This window comes from Protomyctophum parallelum (assembly GCF_964188405.1).
Source record: "Protomyctophum parallelum genome assembly, chromosome: 3".
NCBI classification, from domain to species: Eukaryota; Metazoa; Chordata; class Actinopteri; order Myctophiformes; family Myctophidae; genus Protomyctophum; species Protomyctophum parallelum.
This window is the reverse complement of record NC_139698.1, coordinates 26193888-26215824: the sequence shown is the minus strand read 5'-3', so window position 1 is coordinate 26215824 and position 21937 is coordinate 26193888. Positions and strand designations below refer to the sequence as shown.

The window sequence follows — 21937 nt, the reverse complement described above, 5'->3', positions numbered from 1 at the left end:
CATATTGCATCAAATGTATCAAAAAGCGCTTCTGAAAGAACCTCTGAACTCCATTTGATCCTCAAATTTGAGCTCTCAGTGCTCTGTGGGGGCACTGACTAGCTCAGCCTCAGAGCCACGCGGAAGATAAACAAAAAGAACGACAGTTTCTCTCTGTGTCTGTGTGCGCGTGCATGCGTGCGTGTGTGCATGTATGTGTGATACTCAAACTTGGAGATCCGTTGTCAGTGGAGTTAAGAGGTTTTGTCTGTCATTGATAAGAACTATCTTGACAGAGAAAACCACCTAACTCCATTTGAGCTGTAAACGGGTAAAGTGGTGATAATATAATGACACATGCAAGTATCTGATAATATACAAAGTCACTATACCAACTTTGATGAGGCAGTATTGCTTTGTTTTCTTCAATTTCTGAAAAATGTAAAATTTGTTTTTCCATTTCCTGAAAAATGAAGATTTGGAAGTTAAAGGTATATTCAGTGATTTCACTCAAAAAACCTTAGGTTTCGTTTTTGGCTGTGGGACCCAGCCTTTCGTCCAATCAGGATAGAGAGTCAAAAACGAAACCTAAGGTTTTTTGACCCCCAGGGGTTAACTGGGGACAGGGAGGAACTCCTTATATGGCCAGCACACTCTATAGTAGGGAGGATTATCACAACAAAACAAAAAAATAAGTGATATTTGAATTAAGTGAAATCACTGAATATACCTTTAAGAGGTATAGAGATATATAACAATGCAATGTGAAATAGTATAGCTCTGTTTACTCAATGCTATACCCTCTCCCAATTGTTTAATTATATTTTGGCAATGTAAAGCTGTTTTACTGTTTGTGTGGTCTCAGAGGCAACAGAACCAGACATCTACACCAGCATGCAGGGTCCATCTGAGGACATCTATGCACAGGCTATTCCTGACACATCTTTGCCTACATGTAAGTCATGTATAGGTCTGAGCGCATTGTATAATTAATTGTTCTTGTTGACCAAGAGGAATTGAGATCACGTGAAAAGGCTTGTTTTGATGACATAATGCTTTGTCTTCTGCCTGCGTTCATGTAGTAATGCAGTAATTTCATTGCCCAGAAATAGAATAGGACCAACTGAGCTTTGGTGTCATTTTCTCTATTTAGTACAGTATGTGGTTCGCGTGTATTATTGCAGTCTGAGAATGCTCTTGCTCATCCTTCGTTGAAAGTGCTGAGGAAACAAAAAGAGGAAAAGAGAAACACGGTTGTCACAATGTACTGTATCATATGGCACTAAATTTGCTAATAGGAAAGCGTGACCCGCAATTTGTGGTTATCGTTGATTTCCTGTATCTGAGTGCAGCAGTGGGCTGTCTGCTAGCTGGCCTATTGGCCTCCAAATGTCACACAATGAATGCTGCCTACTGTATTACACTTCTCAGACGTTCTCTCTGTTTTAGAGACACATTTGGCCTGAAGGGACTGCACTTGTTTTGGAGCAATATTTACTGCTTTACAACGTCTTAATAACATGCATGCACAAACATATAATTCAGAAAATAAAGTGGAATGGTAGTCCAATCTGTTGTTTTGGAATACAGTGTACTGCTTTTCAGGGTCAATCGGTCCTTCAGCCATGAAGACACATGCACGCACGCACAGATACGCACGCACACACACACATTCAGAAAGAGAATAGTGAAAAATAGTGAAATAGTCATACACACACTTAAACAGGAGAAAGACAATCAGACACTCATTCTGAGAGACAGACAAGGCAGACAGACAGAGAGATACTGTAAAGATATTTGGGAATTCAAGGGCAACCCAAGGAACATCCCCCTCATAAATAATTCAGTAATGGGTGAACAGTCCACCACAGGTTGCTATAGAGATCATCTAGCTATCTGTGACCCAGCCAGTGGTGAACTAATAGCCAGCTACACTGGAAGTCCGAATGGGACATCGTATACAAAGCCTACACACACACATCCACCACGCACCCACTTACAGGAAGGAATGTACATAAAATTCTGCCGCAGTTATGACGTGGATAAGCCATCCGATGAGGCAGACAGAAAGCTGCCACCTGAGTCCAAGCTATTGGTTGAGCTGAAGCAGGATGAAGGTAGGTCAGAATGTTTTGTAGGCTGCACTGCAGAGAGGAGAAAGAGTGCGTGCGTGAGTGTGTGTGTGTCCGAGTCCATCTGTGAACAGCAAATCGGTTCACAGTCTCTCTAGCCATTAAATGAAAAGGGTGTTTCAGATTTTTTCTTTTTGGCTTCCAAAGTTTGCAGTAGTGCTCCGTTTACAAAATGCATCAAACCATGAACACAGCATGTGATTCCCATGAAATGTTGAACGCACATTTCCTACTGAGGTTGAGGAAGAAATGCCACTTTCTTTTTCCATCTGTCTGTACTTGTTGCCTTTATGTTGAAATGTCATTAATTTTACTGTGGACATTATGGATAATGACAAACCAATGTTTGGAAATATCTCTGTCTGTCTTAATCTCTCTCTCTCTCTCTCTCTCTCTCTCCCCCTCTCTCTTTCTCTCTTGCCCAGGGGACAAACTCGCCAGGAGTGTGCGTGTTTATCAGGCTGTGTTTGTGTTCCTCAGCATAATATGTTTGACTCTGTTCATCATCGTTTTCCAGTCTAAGAAGGGTGGGTATCTGCATCTGTCATTACATTTGGATTTAAACACAGTGAAAACAACCAATTATGGATAATAGATTATGCATGGATTTTTTGCACATTTTCAGTACATTGTGACAGCAGACATTGATGTGGCCGGTGTGAAAATGTATGCCACATGGGTGGGTGTGAAAATGTCTGGTGATCTCTCACCTCTCCACCCTCCTTCCTCTCCAGTTGAGACCGATGGAGCTTTATTGGGGACCAAAGAGGTGAACGCCACGCAAAGCCAAGTGTGCAACTATGAGACATGCCAGGCTACGTTCCCGGAACTTCGACGTGGGTTTTTTTGTTCAATACAAAACAACACCATCTCATTTCTATTATTATAGTGTGTAGCTTTGTGTTACCCACAATTTCATTAAATTCACTTTTTAGAGTCAGTATCTATAGTTTCACCATGTATACTCAATTCTAGCCTTACAACCTATTTATGCCATAATAAATAATGTCACGGGGCAACCCGTGCCCTATATACAAAGACACTTGAAACTGCTTTCTATAACATGCAAGGACTAATGTTTTAAACTGATGTAGGGAAAACTGTGTGTTCACTGATTGTTTGCTAATTGTCTCTCCTGCACTGCTGGTGGCATTGCCCTTGATTTAGGAAGGGGCCAAGTGCTATGCAGGGGAGGGGAGTTAGCCTACTTCTTATGCTTTGAGTATTTGTCATTGAGTGTTCATGCTTATTTATATTTGTTTAATGGTAACACATCTTTAGGTTACTGGGTTAGGGTTAGTATTAAGTATTTATTGAGAAGAAAGGTTGCTAATTGCTCTGTGTCCTGTGGTAGGATCCACCCCTATTTAAGGGAGGCTGCAGGGACAGGTGGGTTAGTTGGTAACTTGGTTGTGGGCTTTAACACGGCTAACAGTCCTGAGGGAGAGCTACAGGGCCTTGTGGGATCAAGGTTTAACCTGAAGAGAGTTCTCATCCTATTTCGTCTTGTTCAATTGTGTTTGCCTAAGTATTTGTTTTGTTGGTCTATTGTTGGCCAGTATTTAGTTTGTATGTGAATTGCACTGAAGAGAACTGTCTGGAGGTTGGTGGAGGAGTTTGGGGAAAATTAAAGCCCTTAACGAACATTTCTGACTGTTCTTGGAGCCTTGGCCGTTCGGGCAACTTCACAAATAAGATCTGCACTGCCAAGTCAAAACACATCAATGTGGGAGAGGAGCGGTTTGGAGAATTTATTTACTGAAGATATCTAGATAAACTACCTCAGATGGTCACCACTCACCAGGTGAAATGGGATCATGGGACACAGGTTAGATGTTAACCTGTAGCATGCTGTTCATTACATATACATCTACAGTGTAGGAACCACATGATGACATGTAGTGTTTCTGACCCCTCATTGTATTCACTGTATACTGTATGTTCGTACATGATAGCGAGTACTGCATGGGAGGTATATATGTAATTAAGTTCCTATACCTGAATGTGAGAGCAGGGAGGGACATGCATGCACACAAAGTCTGGATAGAGGAGGGAAATGCTTCCGTCTTCACAGACGCTATCATCAGTGCATGACTATATGTGACACATTCAGGATAGTTAAAATGCCCCCGATCTCCTCCGCAGTGTGTCGGCAGTACTCAGGGCACTGTGCTAAAGGTTGGTTGCACTCGGAGGGCTCCTGTTTCTATCTGTCCAGAGACCGACGCAACTGGAACCAGAGCAACACCAGGTGTCAGGAGTTAGGAGGACACCTGGCTGTCATCACCAACCAGAGAGTTCAGGTAGGCCTATAGGGTCACATTGCCCCAAACCAATCCCTTTCCTTCTTTCCTCCAGTTCTTCATTCATGATTAGATATTTAGGTTGACGATTATTGTCACACAAATATGATGAACAATTTGTATTTCTGTTGCACAAGGCAGATATGACAAATAACTTAAATGTACAAAGAAATCAGTGAAATCACTGACAGATTTAATTTTATTCTCATCCTACTTGTATTTCTTTCAGAATTTCCTGTCTGAAAATGTGTTGTCGGTTTACTGGATTGGGCTGAGGCAACAAGGAAGTCATTGGACCTGGGTGGACAACACTGGGCTGGGACAGAGGTGAGAGAGAACGCTCATGCGTGGACTTCTTATACTCTGGCCTGTGTAAAAAACTAAATAATAAATAAAATAAGCTGTTTCCCAGCCTGTTACATGGTGCATTTATATAGTGATTCTATCCAAACCGCTTTACATAGATTGTGCATTACATTCACCCATCCACACACCGATGGCGGCGGAAACCATGCAAGGCATCAACCTGCACATATAGGGAGCCATTTTGGTTCAGAGTCTTGCTCAAGGACACTTTGAGACTTTTGCTGTCCAGGGACCCTGGGTTTGGAATGCCCTGCCAGAGGAACTGGGGCTAGCAAAATCAGTGTGTTCTTTTAAATCACTTCTGACAACTTATTCATTGTTGTTGTTTTTTCTCTTCTCTGTTATCTTCCTTTTAATTATGTTATGATTTTATGTTCTCTTATGGTTATTGTCACGGGGAAACCCGTGCCCTATATACAAAGACACATGAAACTGCTTTCTATAACATGCAAGGACTAATGTTTTAAACTGGTGTAGGGAAAACTGTATTCACTGATTGTTTGCTAATTGTCTCTCCTGCACTGCTGGTGGCATTTCCCTTGATTTAGGAAGGGGCCAAGTGCTATGCAGGGGAGGGGTTTCTCCTTATGCTTTGAGTAATTGTCATTGAGTTTTCATTCTGATTTGTACTTGTTTAATTGTAACACATTATTGAGAATGTTTAGGTTACTGTTTATTCAAGGTGTTGTTGATGGAAGTATTTATATTAGTGAAGTATTTGAGAAGAAATGTGCTAATTGAGTCTGTGCCCAGTGGTAGGATCCACTCCTATTTAAAGGAGGCTGCAGGAATGCAGGGACAGGCTAGTTAGTTAGAAGTGGGCAATGACACAGGTAACATAACATCCCTGAGGCAGAGCTACAGGGCCTTGTGTGATCAAGGTACAGCCTGAAGAGAGCTCTTAGCCAGTTGGGTTTTGTTCGTAGTGTTTGCTCAAGTGTTCATTTCATTTCTCAGTATTATTGTTATTTTCCTGGTTTCACACTGTTGAATCTGTACTGGACTTTGGTGGAGGAGTTTGGGGAAAATAAACGCCCTTAACTACAATTTCTGACTGTTCTTGGAGCCTTGGCCGTTCGGGCAACTTCACAGTTATCATGCTTTGTTTGTTAGATTTTGTTCTCTAAAGCACTTTAATTGTAACGTTGTGTGGAAAAGCGCTATACAAACAAATTCATTATCATTCCTTATCATTACTACTCGTAACCTTAATGTTGTGTTGACATCTTTGTGGCCTATCGGAGTGAAGCACACCATTGCTTCTGTAGTCGTCTGTCTGTAATGCCTGCCTGGCCCGGGATTGATTGACTCCCATGAGAGCTGTGTCTCTCAGCTACTGTAAGCCGAAAGTCCAAGAAATACAAAAGGAGAGTGGACCACTCCCTCCTTTAACATAAAAACAACTATAATGTGATGATAGTAGAGGAACAGGAAGAACTTGAAAAACAAAAGGTCTTTACTGAGCAGTGCTACAGTATAAGATAAGAAAGATGTTATGTGTTCTGGCCTCCAGCTTGCAGTTCATAGTCCTTAAATGTGGTTTCATTTTACTCGGCATAGTGCAATTTATCAATAAATCTGTAAATCAATAAATAAGTCTGAGTTTCAAAGCATTATGTTCCTCTGTCGTTGGCAGTTATTGGGACGAGGACAACCACTCCAAAGACGACTGTGTGATGTTGGTTAAGGGGCAGCCAACAGACAAGAACTGGAGAAGGTTTGACTGCACTGGCATGACCTACTACATCTGCCAGAAGACACTGACAACATCCAGTGGTATAAAGACGCCGCAACATTTTCATTTAAAGTCTGACAATCATTTCCACAGTAGAAACTAAAATAATAATGTTCCTTGTGATTACACACATACGCTGTATATCAATCAATTTGCACTTGTGTAGCTGACACTGTATGTTCTAATGAATTTAATACATTTTCACTAATTGACTTCAATAAAGTAGTTTCATGGTTTTATTATCATATAAAAATGTAATACACATTATACAGTATATACACACACACAGTATAGTATACATATTATAAATATATGCATATAAAGTTAGACTAATTATTACTCTATATTCTGTATTAGCATACACAGTCCTATACAAAATAATACACTTTTCTCTGCATAATACTGCATAAATAATTGCACCATGGTCTACACTGCAGTATGTATACAGACATTACCAGTTGAGCAATTATCTCGCCTAGCATGTGCTACATACAATATTGCACTCTGACAACGCGTGGTTACTGAGTTTCAGTGCATTTAACCACTTAAACCCCCTATTCTTAGTTGGCTGGGGTCCCCCAGGTCTCTATACTTGGTTGGTCTGCTCCTCCTTTCTCTCCCTCCCCTCTACAAGCTTACAAGTGCTACATGTTCTGAGCTTAGTAGATATTGTATTTTCACTGAATGTTCACTTTTTATGACATGCCCAGAATAGGGACGCTAGGGTTCAAGTGGTTAACGTAGCAAAGATAACACATAACATAAGAAGACAAGACCAGTATAGTTGCAGAATGATCGTGGCGACACCTCCCTTCAAAGTGTCCATGATCAAGTACGTATCCATTCACTGGTCCAGTGACGTTGCATTGGTGTCCACCACGACACTATAGTAGCACTGAGCATGTAACTGCAAGGCTATAATATAGCCATGCCTATGTCTGAACATATTATGTTCCGACATATCAGCCCAGCTCAGATTAATGGAATCAGATGGGGGTTTCTTTGCCTAAAAAACATGGAAACTGATTTAAACCACATTCCTAGGTGATTAGAAATGCGATTCAAAACTTATTTCTAAAGATGTGTTCCACACTCGGATGCTGAAGGCAGATTCATACTTTGCCATGCACCATGGCGTCGCGTTGCCATCTTGTCGATCTTCTATTTTTGGCAAGCGACATCGTCGTATAAATGCTCACGCCGATATCGTTACCACAGCGACCAATGCAGATGGGTCGCCGATGTTTGAATACACAAATCCGATCTGAGAACAGTTTGTCCTAATGATCATATTTCAGAAACAAATCCGTTTTGCCTGCAGTGCAGTCTGAACAAATCCAAAGACTGCGTATAACATGGCAATGTTGCTAAAGAGCTTACTGTGTGCTCAAGTCAATGGATGGATAAAGCTTTTCTTTAAGGACCGATTTCTAGACATATCTGATGTCCTGGTCATCCTCTAGTGGCACTGTTGTTAAAGAGCATACTGTGTGTGCCCGGTCAATGGATGGATGAAGCTTTGTTTTTTCTTTAAACAGGACGGTTTCTAGACATATCTGATGTCCTGGTCATCCTCTAGTGCATCCTGCTGCTCCATGTCCACCCCTAAAGCGCTGTTACGAATCATCTGCCAGCCCGCCAGAGACTTCCTGTTCAGGTTGAGTCCTCCCCTGTGCTTGGGTCTGAGCGTCAGGGAGCCCGTCCCCTTCTCGGGGTCCTCCTTCTCTTTACCGCCGTCGTCGTCTCTGGCGAAGGCCTTCACGTAGCGGCGCATCTTCTGAAACATTGGGTCGTTGCGGTCCTCAACCCTGCGAAATTGCGTTTAGTTTATTATTTGCATTGTGATGAAACACGTGAGCGGTGTTTGATAGCGCACATAAATTGAAGAGAAACTACTAGACTGAGAATCAAAGATTTCAGTTAACCTTCCACATTTTCAAGATTTTTCAAAAATATCAGATCTACAAGCTTGTAGCGCGGTACTCGGTGCCGCGCTATGAGCTTGTAGATCTGATATTTTCAATAGCTAAAGTATAACATAATGCTTAAAACACCAAAAGGGGTTCCCGTCTAGAATGGGTTAAGCATCTCACTTCACATGGTTAAGGTTAGGTACAGGAAAACAAAAAACAAGATGTCAAGTAAAGTCCCAGCTGAATAGTCTAAAGAATAAAATGTAACAATTAAGGTAGAAAGTTACAAGTAAATAAATATAGAAATAAATAAGCCAGAAGTTATGGTGCTCTGTGAGTGTGTGTGTCTGTGTCTAAAGGTGCTTACCGCAGGTACCAGCGTTCCTTCAGCCCATAGCTGAGGCCACACACCCCCAGCCGAGGCCACAGGCAGCGGGGAAGCCTCCTCTCCAACATCAGGGTAGTGGCTACAACCTGCGGAACAACATATAGACCTGACCGTTAGACCTCACTGCTGCTGACAGCTAGGCAGGGGCGTGTAGAGAATGTTACAGATGCAGGCGCTGAAATTCCCTAAAAGTGCACTTTTGGCCAAAAATATCTCAATATGCGTTGAGTTTGTAGATCAGCTATTTCTGGGGCATAAACTCGCACTCTTTAGCTACTGATAAGATTCTGTGTACGACATGGATTTCTACACTGAGGACAAATTCTTGCAGCGCAAAATGCTCCGTTCAAGTTCAGGTCAGGAGAGTTCGGAAAAGGGCTCCTGAATTCTCCTGAATGCTTCGAGTACGGCATTTGCATCTCTTCCACCATAGTAAATGCTGCATTCATGGTGTGGACAGACGGGTAAAAGGGCACGGGCTGAAGCCCCCTTTGATGTTTATGTGTGCATGTGTCTGAGGGGAGGAACAGTTGAATTGATTATGCAAAATACTAATAGATTAATAACCATTCAAATCAGCTTCTGGGGGGTCCCTGGAACAACATATGTTCAGATGGGGGTCGGCGGCCAATTACATATAATCTTGGGGGTGCTTGATATGAATGTGTTTGAGAACCACTGACATAGAAACATGGATTTTTCAGAAAACTGTCAGGATTTAGAAGACATTCGTAGAATCGTTCCCAGGTCAAAATGGGTTAAGTGGTTAATCAAATTGTTCATATAAAACGGCTTAGTTGCAGCCCTATACAAACACTATACCGGTTTGTGCTCCTGTGATTTGGTGTGTGAACGATGGGAGCACACAGTCACAGTACCTGAGTCCTCCAGAGCTCGTCTCTCTCCTGCGCCACCCTCCAGTGCGTGTCGCTCATCATGGCGATGAGCAGGTTGAGCAGCAGGATGTAGGAGACCACGGAGAAGGAGCAGTGCAGCACGTGCACGATGGGCGGCGTGTAGATGGTGTGGTCCACGGGCAGGTCGATGAGGCCCACGCTCAGCTCGAACTGGGAGAAGAGGGTGATGGGGAAGGAGCGATAGGAAGGGATGGACTCCGGGTCCTGGGTCATGTAGACCATCCACAGAGCTGCGAGGCCACAAGATGGAGACAGAGGGAAAGGGAGCGGGGCAACAGGGACAAATGTTTTTGATGTCTATATATGCTGTACACACTGAGACAGTGAGCGCTATAACTATATCGTTCACAATTGTATTTTTTTTTATAGTTGGTGTGAACTCTGCCATCCACTTGACGAATTATTTTTTTCCCCTTTTTTTATTTTTTATGGCTTTCGCCTTTATTTTATATTTTTTATGGAGGGATAGATAGACAGTAGGCTGACAGGAAATGGGGAGAGACATGCAGTAAAGGCCATCGCGATTGGAAGTCGAACCCGCGGCACACTGCCAGACTGGATTACCAGCCAAGGTGCCTGGACCGCTGAGCCACAGCCCAAGCCCACTTGACGATTTTTTAAACTATATTTTTATAGTTATGTGCTCAGTGTGAATGGCCCTTTATTTTGGTTTGTATTTGTCTCTTTGTCCATTTTTACAATAGATTTCTTACATTTAAGACAACATTTTTGGCATACTGTACAGTGTACAACACATGTAGCATTGTTACTTGACTAACAGATGATGGGAAACGGGTAGAGCAGTAACGGAACAAACACCAACGTTTCGATATCTCGTTTGGCTTTTTCCCATCTCGTGAGAAGGACAGAGCAGGAACGGGAGGGATGACATATCTAACGTGAGATTTTGCATTTCCACAGAACAACACAATGTCCAGAATATATACTCACAGGTGGAGAAGCCGATGAGGACGATGAAACTCAGCCACATAAACTTTGTCAGGTCCCCAAATATAATCTAGGAGGAAACGAGAGAACACAGCGTGGTGTCTGAGAATCTAACTAGGTTGACCACAATGCAGAGCAAAACAAAAGAATGTGTGTACAGGTGTGTCAGTGCTAGTGGTGCAAACAATCTATGCCTTGCACTTAGTATGTTGAAGCATGTGCTGCTAACTATTATAAGAATGTGAATGCTGATGAAGGCTGGTTATTAGCTGAAATGCAGCATGTTGGTTGTCCCGGTGAGGCAGATACATTTTTGAGAGGTCAATGCTCTCTCTTCACGTTACATTCCTTGGCCGTGCACCTGAAGAATCTTTATTTGGGGAGTGTTGTGGTGCATTCAGGTCAGGTTCCTCTAACTATTTCCAGCCCTAGGGCTGACACGACCTATTTCCCTCTTGGTCCTTTTATCACTCACCTCACCTAACGTGCAGGTAAACGCTATTATTCAGAACACTAAAGTGCACAAACTAGGAAGCAGAGCATCTCCTTTACAAGTACCTTTTGGATCATGATGACGTACGGCCCCAGCATCTGAAAGCCCCTGGCGAAGAACATGACGTTGCTCCATCCCAGGACCAGACACAGTGCCATCAGCACAGCCTCCCCATCCAGACTGCTGGCCCTGAAAATACACAGCAGCACCACCAGGCACGCGTAGCTGATGCTGGAAGCAACCACACAGCACCAACATCAACCAGGGTTAGCAAAACAGCTTGTCCGTGTCTTTAACCTATTCTGACCTGAGATCAGATTCTAAAAATGTCTTCTACATCCTGACAGTTTTCTGAAAAAGCTATGTTTCTATGTCAGTCGTTCTTCGATTTTTCAAAAATAGCAGACCTACAAGCTCATAGCGTGCCACTCGGTGGTGCGCTATGAGCTTGTAGATCTGCTATTTTTCAATAGCTAAAGCATAACATAGTGCTAACACCAAAAGGGGTTCCCGCCAAAAATAGTTTAGTATATGGTATTCTAATACTATATAGTGTGTTATAAAGGTTATAAATAGTGTTTGTGATATTCCTATGGGACAATAGCCCCAGGAGACCTTTTATTGCAAAACAGTGAAGAGTAGAGGTGCTGGAGAAGATGTACAAAATGTGTGAAAACAAAACAAAACTGAAATTTTAATGAGACACTGTACTTGTACAGTGCTTTGATGTTTGGTAGCAATTAGTTGTGGGAGTTCATGTGCTGCATGACCAAAAACCTTGTTTCCATAAAGCTAGAACAGGGCCCGTTGGGCACGTACCAGTCTACTCGTGAATGATTGGAAATGCATGGCACACACACACAGTTATGCAATGATTTCTTTATGCGGAATTATGTGTGTGTCTGTATTTCTTTTCTAGCCATACAGTAGTATATGGAGTTCTGTGATGACATGAGTATATGCCAGGGGTCGGCAACTTTTCTCACATGAAGGGCAGGATTGCGCAACATTGTGATGTCAGAACATTGTGATGTCAGAACATGCCAGCTCCATATATGGAGATCTAAGGGTGATCAAGTGTGACCAATTGGCTAATTTAAAGGCCTTGTCCAGAGCCTGGGCAGAGGCTTTTGTGTTGTTCTGGACAACCGGCTATCCGACGGACTCGACACTGGGTACTGCACTCCCTGTGGTGGTGTGGAACGCGTGTGTCAAAGTACAGACATACTGTACGTACATTATACACATGTACAGATGCTTGGTGCGTTTATAGATAGATGGCTTAGATCACACATCCCAGCACTATGCGCTCAGTGGTTCAGTGCAATCCTTTTGAACTTACAGGATGACATGGAAGGGGCCTCCCAGAGCCGTCTGGCCAAAGTAGCGCCTGGCCCCAACTCTAATTATATCAGGGATCTGTGGGATTGGCAAAAAGACATCGTTTTTGTTTCATTTAGTTTCATTTGCTTTGATGTGAAAAGTATTCTTGGGTCAACTGTTTCTCATTTTAACATATTTAAAACAATATATATTCAATTACTGCTTTTTATCATGATCCACTACATTTCTAAAATCCCCCCCCTCCCCCCCGTCAGTCAGTAAGTCAGTCAGGTCAGTAGCCAGTCAGTCGGTCAGTCAGTCAGTAGCCAGTCAGTCAGTCAGTCAGTAGCCAGTCAGTCAGTCAGTCAGTAGCCAGTCAGTCAGTCAGTCAGTCATTCAGTAGCCAGTCAGTCAGTCAGTCAGTACTCAGTAGCCAGTCAGTCAGTAGACATGTCAGTCAGTCAGTCAGTCAGTCCGTCCGTCCGTCAGTCAGTAGCCAGTCAGTCAGTCAGTCAGTCAGTAGCCAGTCAGTCACACTGTCTGACCACAGGGGGGCAGATCTTAAATATCAGCCTCAAACACCAGTATTGTATTCCCCTTATCCCTACTACATTAATACAAGTATGAATTTCCTGACGAGTTTCACTCGCTTTGAACTGTCTTTGTGTTGTAAAACTCTGAGATGGTGCTGCTAATGAGAGGGAGAATTAAATCTATATTTAAACGTATCATAGTGCAGTGGTTCCCAAAGTGGGGTCCGGGGACCCCCAGGGGTCCTTGAGGGAGTTCCAGGGGGTCCCCAGCTAAATGATAGTTTGGAACCAAATACCCTTATGGGTCTGTAACTCTGAGAGTGTACAAATGGAACCAAATGGACCCGCTAGTGTTAAATTAACACTGATTTTACAATATAAATTGGGGTCCCAGAGGTAGAAATGCCATTAAATGGGGGTCTGTAGACTAATATGCATGTCAAACTGGGGGTTCTTGAAATTAAACAGGTTGAGAATCACTGCTAGAGCCGTAAAACTATTTTCTTTATATGGGCAAATCTTTTCAAATGGGGGTCCGCAGGCTAATTAGTGTCAATTTGGGGGTCCTTGACATGAAGAAGTTTGGGAACCATTGTCATAGTAAAATGAAAGACGAGGATACTGTCATAGTGACTCCAGTCTGACCTCCAGCAGTAGAATGACCAAAGCTCCCAGGACACTGATAACCTCTCCTCCCAGCCGCAGGTTGTCTTCGTACGTCACATAACTCTCCTGGGTTGTGGGTGGAGAGGAAAACACTTGCATATTAATACAGTAGGCCTACGTATGAGAAGGGTATTTACAAATTGAATTAACAGTACGATTTGGTAGAGAAAATAAAACCCCTCACAGTACGATTTGGTAGAGAAAATAAAACCCCTCACGACATGAACACGTTGTACACTGTTCATACGTCTGAGTCTGTCTGTGTCTGTGACTCACTCACATCAAGTGTTTTCTGAACACGAATGGTTTTGTCCATTGCTGAGTCGCTGTAGTTCTCCGGAGCGTCCTTCAGGGGGCGAAATACACAACACAGTGTGAAGGTCCCGATGTACAGGAGATAGACAATCATCAGCAGTCTGAGGAGAGACAACTTGCACCAGTTACACTCGAAATGTTTCACACTTTCACAGATATTTACATGAATCCTTCTATCCCTCTCTTTTTTACAGTAGCCTATAACGCTTGGCTCACATTCCTTCACAGCTAGTGTGCAAGATTTACAATGGAATTAATGCTTTTGCTGTTTTAGGCCTATACATTTTGCTCAGGAAAATAATATCCATGAATCAACACACATCTTGCAATTTGTGAGCCACACAAACAATTGTATACATATATATTTTTTTAAATCACATAGCAGCTTAAAACTTTATTGAGAAGTTAAATTATGTCATGAGACAAAATGTGGATTTAAGGCCTATGTTAACCATGGAGTTTTAGGGGGGGAAAACAATGTAAATCGGCAAGCTTGCTATAATACTGTAAGTCACTTCAAGGTTCAACAGGAAGTGTATTCGATGGTTTAACTTTTAATAGATTGTTGTGTTTACCTGAAGTAATGTTTTCCATACAGATTCCACTTAAGGGTGACCAGCTGTCTAACAGGAGTGACCTCTAGTATTCTTCTAGCCTGAAGAATAGAGTGAATCAAAATGTTTAATTCAAAACTGTATCCATGTTTTCATCTGACATTTGCCCAAACTACAGTAGGCCTACAATTCTTTCAAAACCACAGATTATTCTGTCATCAAAAACATGTTGGGGTAAATGTGGCAGATGGCTTTGATGAGCACACAGCAGAAGACATTCATGGCATTTTTGTCTTTAACCCGTTTAGGATTCTAAAAATCCTAAACTGAAAAACTTCAAAAATGTATTACAAAATGACACCAAATGTATGTTGCTATACACTGTATAGCTATATATATAGTACTGTACGAAAAAGGGTTCCCGTCCTGAAAGGTATAGTTACAAAAAGAGGTTCCCGTCCTTAACCTTGAAAAATGACTTTTCCTTAAACAGGAACTTAAAGTATACTATGTTTATGAAAATGCATGCAGAATGGCTGCCCACAGTGTTGAGTGGTGGTGGGCCGCAAACGCCTTTGATATGTTCAAGTGGGCCCTGCTCGAGGACAGCTTGGGAACCACTGGTATAATTAAAGCATAGTTCTCCTCTGCTCCACACTGTCATAGTACTGTACCTCTCTTTGGTGGCTGCCTACGATGAGCTCCAGCACTGACATGTCGTCAGCCCACGAGTCAATCTCCGTCAGGTCGTAGAGGTTAGAGGTCAAGGGCCCCAGACTCCACTGAACCACTTTCCTTTTATTAACCAGGTGCTGGAAGGCCTGCATGGGAACACAGGACCACAGGTTTCATAAGATTTCACACACACAGGCACAGAGAAGCAATATTCTCCCCCTGTCTCTGGTGAGTGTGTGTGAGTGAGTGTGTGTGTGCGAAATTATGTCCAGTGTCTGTGATAATTGGAGGAGGCGATGCTTCCTGTACTGTACTGCCTACCCATGATCTGTATCCTGAAACACGTCTTGTTAAGTTTTCCAAGTGTGTCCATCTACTATTGTTTGTGTTCAAGAATTTCTTGTTAAATGTGAACGCAAATGACGATGTTAAATGTCAGAGTGTGTGTGTGTGTGTGTGTGTGTGTGTGTGTGTGTGTGTGTGTGTGTGTGTGTGTGTGTGTGTGTGTGTGTGTGTGTGTGTGTGTGTGTGTGTGTGTGTGTGGTGTGTGTGTGTGCGTGTGCGTGTGCGTGTGCTTGAGTGTGTGTGTTTATGTGACCTTCTCAATAAGGGTAATTTATACATATAGTTGCGTGCCCGTGTCACTCACCAAAAATAGCCAATCTACAACCTCACACCACGTCTCACTGTGACACATTATGACCTTATAGACCGGCTACTTTCAGACGGCGGTGAGACAGACCTGACACAACCAAGTATGAATCAGACATTTTGTTTTGAACCAGCTGCGTCCCGTCCATCTGCCTCACCACTGCGTTTCCCTCCCTGGCGGCCAGCTTAAAAGGCGTCAGGCCGCGGTAGTTGGGCACCATGTCCAGTGACACCGCCTGGTCCAGCTCTGCATCACGGATCAGAATCTGCTCCATGGCCTGGCACGCTATCGACTTGTTGGGCTGCAGGACCAGGACGTGAAGCACTGTGTTACCTAGGAGGGAGGAAGGAAGGAAGGAAGGAATGAGAGAAGAGGGTGTAAGTGTAAAGCATCGGGAGAAATTTATATGACAAATTACTATTATAGAAATAGGACGGCACGCCATTAGAATATATAATTTGTTTATTACGTAAACTAATTTGATGTTTTATTGTCCTTTATGTGATGACAAGTTGAGTCATTTATAGGCGAGTTATCTCCTTCTCTGAATATGTGATTGTTTTTTTAAATTGTACCATTACCACTACAATATGTAAGACATGTGACAGCAAAGGCAGATTCCATGTCCATGCAGTACTTAACTCCATACACATCAGTTTGTAGCCTGACAAAATACACCACCCAAGCTTGTCTAGGGGACATGTTTACAGCACAGTTCTCCATTTTCCCCACCCCTCCCACAGTAAAATGCAGCTAGAATGGTAGAAAGCTAGTTGTCTTTCTCTTCATTCACACAGAACCCAGGGCCGGGCCTTGATTTTCAAGCCTGTTGAGAACTCTATATCACTGGGTTCTGTATGAACGGCAGCTCGAGGGTGACAAATGGTGCATGTGTGTGAGTACCAGGACACTATTAATAATTAATATACGGGCTAATTAGTGTCAATTTGGGGGTCCTTGACATGAAAAAGTTTGGGCACCACTGCTATATGGGACCCTGGTCAATAATGGGGAACTGTTCTAGCGAGGGGGAAGGAATGAAGTGGAATTCCATACCACGGGAGTCCTGGACTCTGGTGCTAGCGCCTGCATCCATCACCATGGAGATAATCTCCTCATTCCCAGCACAGGCAGCGAACGTCAGGATGTGCTCACCTGCAGAGCAAAATGTCAAGAAATATGAACGGGAAGCATTCCATGGCGCACACACACTACATTAAACACATTACGGTACACTCAGCAACTGCTGTGTAAAACAGTGATGAACCTGCTGTCTGAGAAGTATTGGTTTAAACAAGCACACGCACAGCGCACACGCACACACACCATAGTATATGAGTCCTCCTATCCTCTTCCTGAAGTAGAGTCCAGTGACTCGGGGAGAGACCACGTCACCGCCTCTGCTGATGAGATGTCTGGCCAGGTTGACATTCTGATTGACCACTGCAATGTGGAGAGGAGTCATACCTGAGAGAGAGAGAGAGAGAGAGAGAGTTTAGATGCTATAGAGGTTATAGGTAAAGGTTAACACCACTTCCATCCACCTGGCATCTCTGTTTTGAGCGTGTCATTATATAAAAAATGTTCACAATGCTTGTGTACAGTGGTTAACCTTTAGCCTTTTACCTTTAGGATTTAAGGTTAAGCCAGTTAACCCATGTATAGGATTGACACCAGATTCTACAAATGTCTTCTAAATCCTGAGAGTTTTCTGAAAAACCTATATGTTTCTATGTCAGTGGTGCTCAACCTTCTTAATTTCAAGGACCCCCAGAACTACCGGTATCTGTATTTGGCCGAGGACACCCATCTGTGTATCAAATAACTACAAAGATCTACAAGCTCATAGCGCGGCATAAAACCGCCGCACTATGAGCTTGTATATCTGATATTTTTCAATAGCTAAAGTAATAATGCTTAACACCAAAAGGGGTTCCTGTCCTTAACTATGACCTATTTTATCATTTCAAAAATAGAGATGCCAGGTTAAAAGTGGTTACAGAGATGTTTTGTTGGAATGCACAGCACACGCGCACACACACACACACACACACACACACACACACACACACACACACACACACACACACACACACAACAAAACAAAACAAAAATAATCACGCCTGTGATTCATCTGTCAACATTTTGACAAACATGGATGTCCTCAAAAACAGAACTAACACACACACACACACACACACACACACACACACACACACACACGGTAGTTCTGTTTTTGAGGACATCCATGTTTGTCAAAATGTTGACAGATGAATCACAGGCGTGATTATTTTTGTTTTGAGTGTTGTGTGTGTGTGTGTGTGTGTGTGTGTGTGTGTGTGTGCGAGTGCGAGTGCGTGTGTATGCGTGTGCGTCTGCGTGTGAATCATCGCTTAAATAACAGACTTTTACTTTCACCACAACAATTGGGCGTGGATGTGGCGTTCTACCTTGGAAGAGTTCAGAGGTCATGGGTTCGTTGATAAGTTCCGGTGCACCTTCCATCAGCGCCACGGCAGCGTCTACATTGTCGTTCATCACGGCTATGTGCAGCGCTGTCTCTCCCAGAGCACCTGCAAGACACGCACATTCAACACTGTAGTAATGTTATGTTTACCAAAATAATTGACAAAATATTTTCGAGTTTTTGAGTGGGCCTTTCTGGGCCGAGCTTTAGCTGATCAACAAGCTCCCAACATATTGCAGCGTGACGCGCTGTGAACTTGTAGTTCGGCTATTTTCAGCAAAGAGATTTGTGTAGAGGGAATAAAGGAGGTGCAGGCATAGACCCTAGCTTGGACATATGGGCCAATGAAGTGTTTAAGTGGTCAAAAACATAAGACTTTTGTAATGGAGTTTTAAATTAAGGGGAAGTCAAAGATAGATTTACAATGGTGCTTTATAAACCGGCTGCACTAACCTCTCTCGAAGATATTTGTGGACGCACAGCTCAGGAGTTTCTTGATGCATCCCACACTATCCTTTTTAGCCGCGAAGAAGAGAGGAATATTATTTGATCTGAAGGAGGGAGGAGAAAACATGTTGACAACAAGTAATCAAATCAGGCAAAAAAACATTTTGATAAAAATGTCCACCACAAGTCAACATGGCAGTGACCCCTGCTCTAAAGCAATGAGTACTATCAGAATATAGAGCTATCAGCACTTGTTTTAACCTAAGAAAATAACAGGAAGTGATGTACCAGGAAAGTACCAGGAAGTGAGTCAGCCAGCCAGGCTTCCATTTTGTCCATGAAAGATTGTTTGGTGTGGTGGTTTGTCAGAGACTACATTGTGATCCAAATAAGAAGTTTAAACCATTGAATAGCATGTTGGATAAACTTTAAGACCTGAATAAGGGATGTTTTGTCAAATCTAAGAAGATGTTCTGATGGTGGATATTTTGAACTGAAACAGATCAAGAAACAGGAATCTCCTGGAGCCTCGCGATCCTGAAATAGAGGTATTGCTATTTTATTTTTGGGACTTTGATGATTACCTGGGTTTTGGACAGACTGAAGATGTTTGTTTTTTTGTTGGATATTACTGGATTATGTAGGCATGTATTTTCATTGGAGTCACTTGGTAGGTTGACAGTTTGTGGAGATCATTTTCTGTCTATTTGGACCCTTGGAAGGTTGACAGTTTGGGGAGATCATTTTCTGTCTATTAGGACCCTATAACTGCAAGGCTTCAAAGGCAAAATCTTGAATGTGCGGTTAAATTGGATTTCTGTTGGGTTTTTTTTATGTTTGCTATACAGTATACAATAGTATACAGGAGTAAATGAAGAAAGATCTCCCTGTGCTCTTACATGCACATTGCACAAGTGTAATTGTTTAGTCAAGTGTATATCTTTAATTGAATTTATGTTTTGTGTACCTGCAACACTTTTCCCCAGTTCCCCATCGGCCTATCGTCTGAGGTTAGGGTTAAGTTGGGTAGAAAAGGCAACGAGGGAAGGAAATAATTAAGTAGCACACCTATGAACTGCATTGTGCTGTGCCATGCACCCAAAATTGCTTAAATACAGTCTCACAACACGTCAGGCCTGTTAGATTGGCTATTTTCGGTGCATGACCCCTGCAGTATAAATCAGGCCTCGGTATGCCTATGAGGTATTCTGTGTTGAGGAACTTGTAGTTGCTGTTTGATGTTGCATGTGGTCAGCAGGACACTCACTGTTTGGTCTGCAGCAGGAACGTCTCGTCCAACATCTCGTTCCACCCTTTCTTGTTCTGGAGGCGGAACCTCAGCTTGCTCCACCAGTGGTTGAGCTCGCTCGGAGCGGATCTGGCCAGAGCCGGCGACATTGGGGACCGATATGTGACTGATTATGGGAGACGGTACTAGGAGGAGATGTAGGTGGAAAAAGAACCACCCTGATCAAACAAAAGTGAAATGTTCAGTCAATTCTCAAGTTGTTAGTACAAAACCCACCTAACCATATCATTTGAAAACCAAGAGTTATGCTTTTGATATCAGTTGGGGCACAAACCTTGGAAGGAAGGATCTGATTTAACTACTGCTTGTTTCAGTGACAATGAGGGCCTGTGTAAACACCTACTGTAGTTCTAGGTGATAGCGTTTAACCACATGAACTCTATAGTGTACGACTGTTCGTACTCTGGCTGGACGAACAGTCCAAATAGCAGATCTACAATCTCACAAAGTGTCCCATTGCAATGGTATACGTAACGTATACCCCTGGGCGTCGACAAAGTAGGGTTTACAGTAAGTGGTTAAGGAGGGTGGGTGTTAATGTATACATACATTAACACCCACCCTCCTTAACCACTTACTGTGTACATATTAATTAATTAATGAATGAATTATTTAAATGATTAATGATTAGCTGATGCCAATGGCACCAAGTCTTCCTGGGGTCCGAAAACCATACATTATTCATCATACATACAGTACAGTAGAAATTTACATCAATGGGTTACCAGATGGACTTCAGATATTTCATTGAATTATGACACCTCAATGACGGGCTCAATAGTATTCTATTTTATTCTCTTTGTGATGTAGCCTTAATAAAAACACATTGAACCCGGTTAAATTCAACTTTAAACTATATATAGATTACACTATCAACAAGGTTTTGCTAAACAAACGCAGAATAAGTTATAGGCATTATTCATGAAAATAACCTATAATGAAATTACCTTTGTCACCATGCTTACCTTTTAAAACGCAGGGCAGCGGATCAGGGCCTCTGCAGTTCCCAGTGTTGCTCAGTCATTACACGCGGTTGAAGACGGCATGCAGCCTCACATAAAAGAATATCCCACTGATGTCCTGAGGAGAAGTGAAACCTTTAGCCTATGTATGGCAGCAGCGGTGCAAGGGAGGGGACAGGTGGAGTGGCCAGAGGGAACACACTGATGTCCTGAGAAGAATTGAACCTTTAGCCTATGTATGGCAGCAGCAGTGCAAGGGAGGGACAGGTGGAGTGGCCAGAGGGAACACAGTCTGACATACTGGTAGAGGTGGGACGGACAGGTAGGAGGGATGGGCGTGGCCTACTTTCACCAGGAGTGGTCAGACATCGCCACAGGAAAAGTCTGCCTTTGAGGTTTAATCCACTGTTACACCAGACATTATTATTATCAGGCAGATATCAATTAATTCCCTAGTATTGTGTCACCTGAGAGTTGTTTGGCCCTTAGTTATATCTCATACTGTCCATACCGGGAGATTAGGACCAGACCATGACATCACCCCTGTTTAAGTGGGGTGCTTCTTTTTTCTTTTCCTTTTTTCCATTTTAAATACTCATCTTTTTGAGGGGCGCTAGCTAGTCCAACACGTGGCTTTGTGTGCCTCCCATGACATCATGTGGCAGTAAAACCCGAGTGCCGAAAAATCTTTATTTAAAAAATGTTTTAGAACAATTGGCAAGGATGTTGCAAAGGTTTCCATGCATATAACATGGTTGTACGATTTGTGGAAAAAGCTTTTCCTTGCCCCCCTTCGATCTTCTTCAATAGAGCTATAAATGTAAATATATTAACATAATGCCAAATATGGCACGTATATG

The 21937-nt window shown here is 42.7% G+C and overlaps 2 protein-coding genes across 4 annotated transcripts; one reads left to right on the top strand and one right to left on the bottom strand.

Moving 5' to 3' along the window:
• The first annotated feature begins 1972 nt into the window (after positions 1-1972).
• LOC310856433 (C-type lectin domain family 4 member E) lies at positions 1973-6737 on the top strand. The gene is made up of 6 exons (XM_083761864.1): positions 1973-2096; positions 2537-2638; positions 2846-2947; positions 4257-4414; positions 4644-4741; positions 6417-6737. Exons 1-6 carry the CDS (start codon positions 1988-1990, stop codon positions 6616-6618), a joined length of 771 nt encoding a protein of 256 aa, XP_083617990.1. The 5' UTR covers positions 1973-1987; the 3' UTR covers positions 6619-6737.
• A 1099-nt stretch (positions 6738-7836) lies between these two features.
• trpv6 (transient receptor potential cation channel, subfamily V, member 6) lies at positions 7837-21334 on the bottom strand. Of its 3 annotated transcripts, XM_083761846.1 has the most exons (18): positions 21081-21334; positions 20074-20273; positions 18813-18910; positions 18343-18465; positions 17219-17359; positions 16949-17047; positions 16050-16225; positions 15240-15386; positions 14587-14666; positions 13977-14112; positions 13676-13762; positions 12517-12593; positions 11240-11405; positions 10685-10751; positions 9695-9963; positions 8796-8902; positions 8057-8323; positions 7837-7924 (listed from the first exon to the last, which is right to left on the bottom strand). In XM_083761846.1, exons 2-17 carry the CDS (start codon positions 20202-20204, stop codon positions 8062-8064), a joined length of 2166 nt encoding a protein of 721 aa, XP_083617972.1. In that variant the 5' UTR covers positions 20205-20273; positions 21081-21334; the 3' UTR covers positions 7837-7924; positions 8057-8061. The 3 variants fall into 3 exon arrangements, with proteins under 3 accessions (XP_083617972.1, XP_083617971.1, XP_083617973.1); XM_083761845.1 differs by lacking the exon at positions 7837-7924 and having other exon boundaries at positions 7949-8323; XM_083761847.1 differs by lacking the exons at positions 7837-7924; positions 21081-21334 and having other exon boundaries at positions 7949-8323; positions 18343-18488; positions 20074-20205.
• Positions 21335-21937: the final 603 nt, after the last annotated feature.

Bases quoted from the DNA above. Each gene is read 5' to 3' on its own strand.
- LOC310856433 (XM_083761864.1), top strand. From the start codon at position 1,988: ATGTACATAAAATTCTGCCGCAGTTATGACGTGGATAAGCCATCCGAT. The intron at 2,097-2,536 runs GTAGGTCAGAAT...TCTCTTGCCCAG, and splicing joins TGAGCTGAAGCAGGATGAAG to GGGACAAACTCGCCAGGAGT. The intron at 4,742-6,416 runs GTGAGAGAGAAC...TGTCGTTGGCAG, and splicing joins AACACTGGGCTGGGACAGAG to TTATTGGGACGAGGACAACC.
- trpv6 (XM_083761846.1), bottom strand. From the start codon at position 20,204: ATGTCGCCGGCTCTGGCCAGATCCGCTCCGAGCGAGCTCAACCACTGG. The intron at 17,048-17,218 runs GTGTGTGTGCGT...TTTGCTCTGCAG, and splicing joins AGGAGGACTCATATACTATG to GTGAGCACATCCTGACGTTC. The intron at 12,594-13,675 runs GTCAGACTGGAG...CCAATCCCACAG, and splicing joins TGGTCATTCTACTGCTGGAG to ATCCCTGATATAATTAGAGT.